Genomic DNA, 8,826 nt, shown 5'->3' with positions numbered 1-8,826 from the left:
GGGACTGCCAGTCAGAGCTCCATCTGCAGGGAAAGAAGAGAGTCTGGGAAGAAAACATGGGGGCTGCAGGACCCACATGGACAGTCGTGTAGGTTGTTCACTGCACTAAGATGCTGCTTAGGGGTGAGCAGAGCTGCAATGCCAACAGCTCTCCACGGGCCGGGCTCGGGCCCTGCCCAGGCTTCATCCTACATGGGAGGTGGTGCCCTTTTCTCATCCATTCAAAGGCACCCAAGGGGAGGGCGGTGGCCTGTGTGTGGGTCACAGGCAAAAACTATCCAAAAACTCCAGCCCCTGCATCATCTTTTTAAAAATCGCATCCATAGCCACTGTTTTGGGGGAAAGAGTTCTATGAATTTCCTCATTTATACAAATCTGTGTAGACTGATGCCACAATCAGGGTCCAGAACAGGGTCCCCCCCACTTCCCCTCAGTGTGGCCTTCTGTAGCCCCCCCACCCCGGCAACCACTGATGTGTTCACTACAGTTTTCTCTTTTGGAGAAAATCATATAAACAGGGTTGCACAAGACAAGACTGGCTTCTCTCACCCAGCAGGGTGACCTTAGGAGCCATGAGAGGTTGCACAGATCCTTGTCCTGCCCCTTGGTGTCACTCGAAGTCCCCTGTACAGATGGACCCCAGTTGGCGCATCCACCTGCGGCAGAACCGGGCTGTGCTCTGTGTGAGACTGTGGTAAAGCAGCTGCCGGGCCAGCCACGTGCGTCCCGCACCACCTAAGCCTGCCTCTCTCCAGGACCGTGCCCGGGAGCCAGCAGGACGGCCTGTCCTGTGGTGAGCAGGCGGGAGGGCGGCTGGCTTCCTAAGAGCACGCCCAGGGCCACTCCCGCTCCACGGGGTGTTCTCGCCAGCAGGGCTCGGGAGTTCCAGTTGCTCCGCCGACTCCTCAGCCCTTGGTATCAGTCCTCTTTTTATCTGAGCCGAGCTCGGGGTCTGGCATACCAGCTTGGCTTTGGTCTTCCTTTCCCTGATGGCCACGATCCTTTCGTGCCTGGCCCCGCCTCTCTTCTCTGGTGGAGGGTCTGTGCAGGCCTGTGGCCCCCTCTTAGCTGAGTCCTTTTTGCAGGTTGAGTCGGGCCGTTCTTTAAGTACCCTGGACCTCTCCTTCAGATTTGTCATTTGCAGACATTTCCTCCGTCTCCGAGTTAGCCTCTCCTTCTCATAGCAGGACCCTCCTTGAAGAAAGTCTTTCACCATAATGAAGTACAATGTGTCAATTCTGTCTCTCATAACCTCTGCTTTCTGGTCCTGAGTCAGAACTCTGCTAAGGCCAAGTGCCCAAGAGTCCTCCCCTGTTCCCTAAGTTGGGTATATCTCACCAGGACCCCGTGACCCACTGCAACTCAATTTTTGCATGTGGCGTGAGGTAGGGATCAAGGGGCTTTTTTCCCTCTTTTTTGCATGTGAATGTCTGATTGTCCCTCAGTATTTATTAAATGAATGAGTGAAAAGCACAAAGGACCTGGTGGTGAGGTTGACCAATGGGGAGGTCAAGATTGCTATTTGGTGGATAAAGGATACTTTTTCAACAGATGGTGTAAGAATATTTCAATATCCCATTTTTTGAACAAACCCCAACCTACTCCTTGGATCTTGTACAAAAATAAACACACAGGGGTTACAGACTTAAATGCAAAGCATGAAGGCACTCAGCAGTCCATCTCCATCCCGTGAGATTCCCAGCTGGCTCAGGACAAGTCAAGGGAGAGCCTTCCACAGCGATCCTGAGGGTCCCAGGGATTGGGGTGGGAGGAGGGACCCCATGCTTTCCTCCATCATGACCTCCGCCCTGCGTTCTCCACTGCCTGCTTTCTTTGCATCATCTCATTTAATCCTAAAATAAATCAGCAAACTTTTGGAGGCAGGAGTTTTTATTTCCACTCTGTGGGTAAGAGATTTGAGCAGCTTAGAGAGGTTAAGGAACTTGCCTAGGGTCACACGGTAAACAGGGGAGCAAGCTTTGAACCGGCATGTGGCCCTCAAAGCAGAGCGTGGTCAGGCCAAGCATGAGGCCACATGCCAGGCCTGGGCTCTGCATCAGTCCTTGGCCTGGCACTCAGGTCCTTGGCTCCCCCAGCAGCCCACAAACTTTCTCTTCTCAACTCCCACAACTGACCCGTCCCGTCTGGTTCCAGATGGCCTCAGAAGCTGGCGGAGGCGCGAACTGCCCACGTGCTCTCAGGGATGCACCTTCCGCAGTGTCACTGCACAGCACACAGCGACCTCCAGGGAGGCCGAAGCGCCTGGGCCTGGCACAGGGAGCCTGGCGGGGACCACGGGGAGCCCGGTAGAGCCAACCCACCACGCCCCTGCTCTGAGCTCAGCGCTGGCTGAAGTAGACGCACCGTCAACGTCGGGGCTGTGTGGCTTCTCTCTGTCCGGGGGCTTTTACTTTTATTATCCAGCCTCGAAGGACCTTGTGGCTCGAGGTGGAAGGTGAGCGGCCCCGCCCACCCACGGGCACGCCCACCTCCCCTGCAGGACCCCTGCGCCCCAGCTGCTCGCTGCAGCTCCTACTGTGGGGGGACTGGGGTGGCCAGGAGCAGGGAGGGGCTTTAATTCCTTTCCCCACTCAAAACCCCAAGCTGACCCTCAGGAGGGCCCTGAAGGGGCCTCAGGATGCCGGGCTCCCCCAGAGGGGAGAGGCCCTTGCCTCATGGAGGCTGCCCAGAGCATAGGTGCCTGCCGTCCACTAGCGTCTATGACCCCAGCAGCCCACTGGACCCTGCCCACCTCCAGCCTCAGCAGCCCCCAGATCCCCACTGTGGCCACGCCTGCCCTGCCCCTCCCGGCCCTCCTCTCCACCCATCCTTGGCCAGTAGCTGAGGACACCCCTGTAGGACGAAAGTCCTCGCCCCACCCCCACCCCGGGGACCTTCAGCCTGGCTTCTCCAGCTCTGGACCCCGGAAATCTGTCAGAATGGAGCCATCTCTGGAGTTTGGTTCCTGGGTCCAGAGTGGGGAGGGACTGGGGCCCAGGGCCCATCTGTGCCAGCAGCGGCCCTGCTGGGACTTCAGCCATCTGAGGGGGCAGGGTGCTGGGTGAGCAGCACCGGCAGGCGCCCTCCGCGCTCAGCCCCTGCCCACCGCCTGCCTTCTCCACATCCCCCCCTGGACCCACCCTGTGGGGCAGGTTCTCGATTCTGCGCCTCTGTACACGCTCCCTCCGGGGGACACTTTCTCCAACTGCTCCCTTGGGGAACTCCTACTCATCCCTCAAAACCCAGCTTCTTCCATCCATGATTCCTGAGGCCCCTCTGCACCTCACCTCTCTCTCCCCATACACGCGCCCTGATTTGTTAGCATTTTATTTTGCTGGAAGCGCTTTATCTTTACCATAATGGTTTTGCCTACAGTCCCCATGCTTACCAGGTGTCTGAATTTGGGTGTTATCTATCCACCTCTCTGAGACCCTTTCATTTTTTGTAAAAACAGGGATTGAACTATTACCCTTTAAGTCAAGCCTGGTGAATATTACCCTTTAAATCATTGCTGGTGGCACACACCTGTAATCCCAGCAGCTCAGGAGGCTGAGGCAAGAGGATCACAAGTTCAAGGCCAGCCTTAGTAATTTAGTGAGATCCTATCTCTAAATAAAAATAAAGAAAGAAAGAAAGAAAGGAAGGAAGGGCAGGAATGTGGCTCTGTGCTTGAGCGCCCCTGGGTTCAATCCTTGGTACCGAAATATAAATAATTTTTTAAATAAAAGAGCTGGGTATGGGTCAACAGTAAGTGCTTGCCCAGCATTCCTGAGGCCCTGGGTTCAATCCCTCAAACTGCAAACAAAGCCGAACAAAACAATATTACCCTATGCATTGCTTCGAGGTAGACGTGAGCACCGCACACCAGAGGCCCTGCTCAGCCCATGGCGCGGCTGCTGCTCAGCTACCCCAGTGCCTTTGCAGCTGCCTGGGGCGCTCTGGGAGTCTGGGCTAGTGTCTCCTCCAGCTCAGGATCCTTAGGTCCCAGGATGGGGCTTCTCCTAGGAAGATGGCTCTGTTAAGTAGCTCCGTCCCTGCAAACGGTCCCCACTGTGAAGCTGTCACTGGCTGTGTGTAGGGAAAGGGCCTCTTGTCCCTCTGGGGCCTCCATTTGGAGTAAGAGGAGCCAGTAGGGTCCACAAGGTGAGGGAAGTGGGGGTGGGGACAGATGCTCAGCCAGGAGACAGGGGCTTCATCGTCCAGAGCAGTCTGCAGACCCTGGAGCCTGTGGAAGAGGCCCTGTGCCCCCCACCCGGCCCCCAGGGGCCTGCCCAGGGCGGGAGGAGGAGGCAGAGGCCTGGCCCCAGCCGCAGAGCTGGAGAAGAATCTCTTGATCTCTCGGCTGCACCGAGAGGCGGAGGCAGCAGGGCCCTGGAGATGGTCTCCATGACAACCGCTGCCACTCACTCCCCATCTCGGATGTAAATTAGTTACAATTTTATTAGTGTGCAGAATTTCAAGAGGCCGAATCCTGCCTCGGAAAGGAAGAGGATGGGGGGCGGGATGGAGGTGCAGAGGACAGTTTCCAGAGCCTGCCATCCCGCCAGGACCCCGACCCCAACCTGGAGGGCCACTGGCCCTTGCTCGCCTGCCCTGGCCACGAGGAAGCACACAGACCCGTCCTCTCCTCCGGCCTCCCCCTGCCGCAGCCTGGGAGCACCCCCACTTGACTGGGCTGACAGGGAGGCCGCAGAAGGCCACGGGTCGTAAGCCACCCCGAGGGTGCCCGGCGTGCCAAAGACACTCTCTCCTCCCTCCCAGTCACCTCCCAGGATGGGTCAAAGTTCACTGGGCACAGCCTGGTGCTTGACAGAAGGGTGAGGCTGTCACCACGGGTCCTGGGTCCTGGCTTCAGGACACAGGCGAGGCCCTGGGTGCTAAGAGTCATCGTGTGGGGCTGCTGCCCTGTGGCCCGGGATCGCGCACCTGTCCCCTCCAGCAGCAGGCAGATGTGGCCGGGGACAGAGCTGGGGCCTCTGGTGTGGACTGTGGGTCGTGTGTGCAGGCTCAGCACGCACAGGGCTTTCCCCAAGGAGGTTCAAGGAACAGATGAGTCTTCTTCCTAAGGCTGCCGTGAAGATGAGTTGTGTCCCTGAGGCACACCCACCGCATGTGCTCCTCAGGTGGCTGGGTCCTCCCCTGCACAGAGCACTTGAGACCCTGCAGAGCCCCTGACCTGGGGCCTGCACTGGGTGTGCATGGAGTGGGTGACACTGTGCGGTCAGGGCCAAGTGCAAAAGGAAGGGGAGGGGCCAGGGCAGGTGTCACCTGGACTGAATCCCCAGGCCAACCTGGAGAGAGGCCGAGGCTCAAGGGCATCGCAGAGTCTGAGATGTCCGGGGCCTGCAACCCTGGGAGGATGGAGAGCAAGAGGGACGAGGCCCGGGGTCAGGCGGAGGGAGGGTGGATGGAGGGTGGACAGAGGCTCGGATGGAGGGTGGGCAGGCCACCTGCTGTGGTGACAGGCGCTAGGACTGGGATCCCTTAAGAGCCACGTCACCATGAGTAAGCATCCTAATCCTCCAGCCTTGGCCTTGGCCTCCTTTTTTTTGGGGGGGGGGTGCTGGGGACTGAACGCAGGGTCTCGCCCATGCGAGGCGAGCGCTCTAGCCTTGGCCTCTTGACTGGAGGACGGTGGTGGGAGGAGTGAGCTGGGGCCTCCAGTGATGGTCAAGTACTGAGGACGAGGCCTGCACACAGTCAGGGCTTAATAAATGTCCACATTTTTTCCATCCCACGTCCTGAACCTGGCCTGGGGTCACGTGGTGAGTTGAGACTCGGGGGCTGCCTGGGGGCTCTGGGCCCACTGTGCAAGGTGGGCAGTCCCAGCTCAGGGCCCTGGTGGTCAGGAAGGGCCAGGGGGCTGCACAGCTGGCTGGGCAGGGGCAGTGGGAGGGCAGCCCTGAGCCGGGAGCAGCCTGGCGTCCACATGCTTGGGCTCAGGCCAGGGTCAGGGGTTGGCAACTCCAGACTGTTCAGGTGAATGAGAGGGACATGGGACGGCCAGGGGAGCACAAGCTGAGCACAGGGACAGGCCGGGGAGAACACTGCAGGAGTCCAGGGAGGAAAGGAGGAATGGGTGCCTTGGGTTTGGCTCCCAAGCTGCTGTTGGAGGCCTCTGAGAGGCCATTTCAGGGGGCAGCGGGGAGCAAAGCGCTCTGCAGAGGGCACGCGAGGACAAGGGGCCGTAAGCTCAGAAGGGTCTGCTCCCCTGCGCAGGCCTCACCCTCCCATGGCCTGGAAAGTCCAGAAGGTGCTTCCGAAGGGGATTTGGGTTTGGTCTCAACAGTCCCAGTCTCACGCCTCCCAGGCAGCCTGGGCTCCTGACGTGGTGGAGCTTCCCGGGCAGCAGGCCTTGGGGTGACCACAGCCTTGAGCAGAGAGAGACCAGGTCTGCAGGAGGAGGGCCGCCCGCGCCATGGGGCTGGACACCATGGAGCCGTGGGGCTCGCGCCCTGCGGGCAGCGCCTACCTGTAATGTGATCGTGCCCCAGAACCTGAGCTCAGCTGTGGCCCCAGGTAGCGGCAGGTCACTCCCCGGGTGGAGTGGACAGGAGGCCACACAGGGAGACCCAGGCAGCCCGGCTCCTCCATCCCCCAAACGCCATGTTTTGTGGCCCGAGGGCTGAAAATTGTAACAGGCAGGAGCAGGGCTGTGCCCGCCCACCCGTTCCGACGTGTGTCTCACTAATTATGCCACACACCGGAAAACTTAATTAAATCGGTGCTTGGTGTGTAATTTCAACTAGTTTGGAAGTCGGGGGAAATCAAACAAACAGCCACATGGCCCTGCCAGCCTGTGTCACCCCGGCGGGATGCTGCAGTCCTGCCCTGTTCAGCCCAGGCCGCGAGGCCCCTTCCCTCCCCGCACAGAGGACCTGCCCTGCTTCTCGTGAGAGCACGCGTTCCCACCTGCGCACGCACAAGCGCACGCTCACCCCAGCACAAACACAGCAAGGAGGCGCCTGGTGGCCCTGGTGACCCAGGAGAGTCCAGGCTGCTGAGTGACCAGGAGCCTGGGGACAGGCCGGCACCCAGCTGTGATGCCATCCTGCTGGGCTCTGTCCCCACCTCTTGGAGCCCAGCAAGAGCGTCCCCAGGACACAGGGCTCCGGGAGGGCAGTGGCAGGGGACCCAGACAGCAGTTCAGACACTGCGGAGCAGCCAGGATCCACGTCTTGCCATTGACGGGGCGCGTGCCCAGGGAAGAGAATGGGAAGGAAACAGGGGGCGTCCCTGGCAGAGGGGAGTCCATGGGTCCTCCACGACCTTCGGCACCACCATCTCTTGAGGGCTGGGTTGGGCTCCAGCAGCAGGATGGCCAAAGATGGCGGCCAGTGGGCCACAGGAGGGCGTGTGGCGGGCAGAGCAAGAGGGCTGTGCCGAGTGAGGCGCCAGTCAGGGCCGGCGTGTTGCCTCTCAGAACTGCCCCTCGAGGTACCACTGTTTACGGGTGTGGAGGCTGAGGCTAGAGGCTCAGAGGCCCAAGTGACTGGCAAAAGGAGGCTGGGTTTGAACGGAGGCTGACACCACAAACTGTAACTCCTGTGGAGAAAGAGAAGGGCCAGGCACAGAGCCCAGGGTGGTGGTCAGGCCAGGCCTCGCCGGCGCCAGGCACGGGTTCTGGGTGCAGGTGTTTCACTGAAGGGTGGCCTGCGGAAGCCCCAGGCAGAGACCAGGGCTGAGGTGAGGGCTGGTGGAGTCCCTATGGCCAGAAGCAGGTGGCCGGAAGCCTCAGTCTCCCACTCCCAGGCCACCACACCGTTGGGGACAGCAAGGCCAGGGACCCTGCTCAGCACACGACAGGAGCTCAGGACAGAAATGTTTGGCAACAGCCGACTTGGTGAGCCTGTAATCCCTGAGACTCGGGAGGCTGAGGCAGGAGGATCTCAAATTCAAGGCCAGCCTGGACAACTTAGGGAGGCCCTGTCTCAAAATAAAAAGGACCAGGGTTGTGGCTCAGGGTGGAGTGGCCCTGTGTTCAATCCCCAGTACCGCACAAGAAAAGAAAAAAGAATGTTTGGTGAACTAAAGAAGCAAGGTCTTTGTGCAGAGAGCCGTTTTACCCAGGTCACCTGCCCGCAAGGGCGGGTGGCCTCTGTCCTGATGCTGGACCCTCTGTGCACTGCTGGGGGCACCCTGCAGGCCATGTGCAAGCAGGGGTGACGTTCTCCGGCTGCTCTGGAGCCCTGGAGAGGGGCCTCTCTCCCCACACACCTGGGCCCTGGGTCCCTGTGCCTCCCTACAGCCATCTAGTCAGACATCGTGACCCTGGCCCAGGCAGATGGAAAGCCCAGGGTGACATGCCAGGTGTGGGGTCAGCTGGGCCTGGGCACCAACCCTGCTCTGCTGTTTACCACCCTGGTCCCGCCTAGTTCTCTTGGGAGCCAGGCCTCTGGAGCTCGCAGAACTGGAATCTTCTTACCAGTGAGATCTTGGGTCAAGGCCGGCTCCTCTGGCAGAGGCTCCCTGATCTGTACCCTTCCTCCAGCCTCTCTCACTCAGGAGTGGAGTTTGCTGATTTGTCTCTGTCCAGGGGCAGAGGCTGCAGTGGCCTTCTCCCTGTACCCTGGGTCCAGCACCAGCCGTCCAGGAGGTGCCTTCGCCTGGTTCCACATGGTTCCCTGCCTAGTCCGGGGGACCCTGGGGGCCTCTCCACGGAGCCCCGCCCACACCGCTGCAGCAGGCCTGGCACCTGACAGGCCTGGGAGGAGGTCCTGGAGGAGGTCTGGCCGAGGTGTTCCCACCAACCTGGTCCTTTGAGGGTCTGTGCCCGGCTCCCTCCCTACCCCACTGCCCCCTCCTCCAGCCTCCCTCTTCCCCTCC

At 60.1% G+C, this 8,826-nt stretch overlaps 1 protein-coding gene across 1 annotated transcript in view; it reads right to left on the bottom strand.

The window, feature by feature from the left end:
- Positions 1 to 6,501: 6,501 nt before the first annotated feature.
- The window catches only part of LOC107152173, a 9,230-nt gene continuing 6,905 nt past the window's right edge, over positions 6,502 to 8,826 (bottom strand). The window contains exons 2-3 of the mRNA XM_015497713.2: positions 8,426 to 8,624; positions 6,502 to 7,545 (exon numbers count right to left, since the gene is read on the bottom strand). Coding sequence (XP_015353199.1) covers positions 6,768 to 7,545; positions 8,426 to 8,624 — 977 coding nt within the window. The 3' untranslated portion in view covers positions 6,502 to 6,767. The remainder of the gene's footprint in view (positions 7,546 to 8,425; positions 8,625 to 8,826) is intronic.

The sequence above is a fragment of the Marmota marmota genome, unplaced genomic scaffold, assembly GCF_001458135.2.
Source record: "Marmota marmota marmota unplaced genomic scaffold, marMar, whole genome shotgun sequence".
Lineage (NCBI taxonomy): Eukaryota > Metazoa > Chordata > Mammalia > Rodentia > Sciuridae > Marmota > Marmota marmota.
The sequence above is the reverse complement of the archived record's forward strand: the minus strand, read 5'-3'. Positions and strand labels throughout refer to the sequence as shown.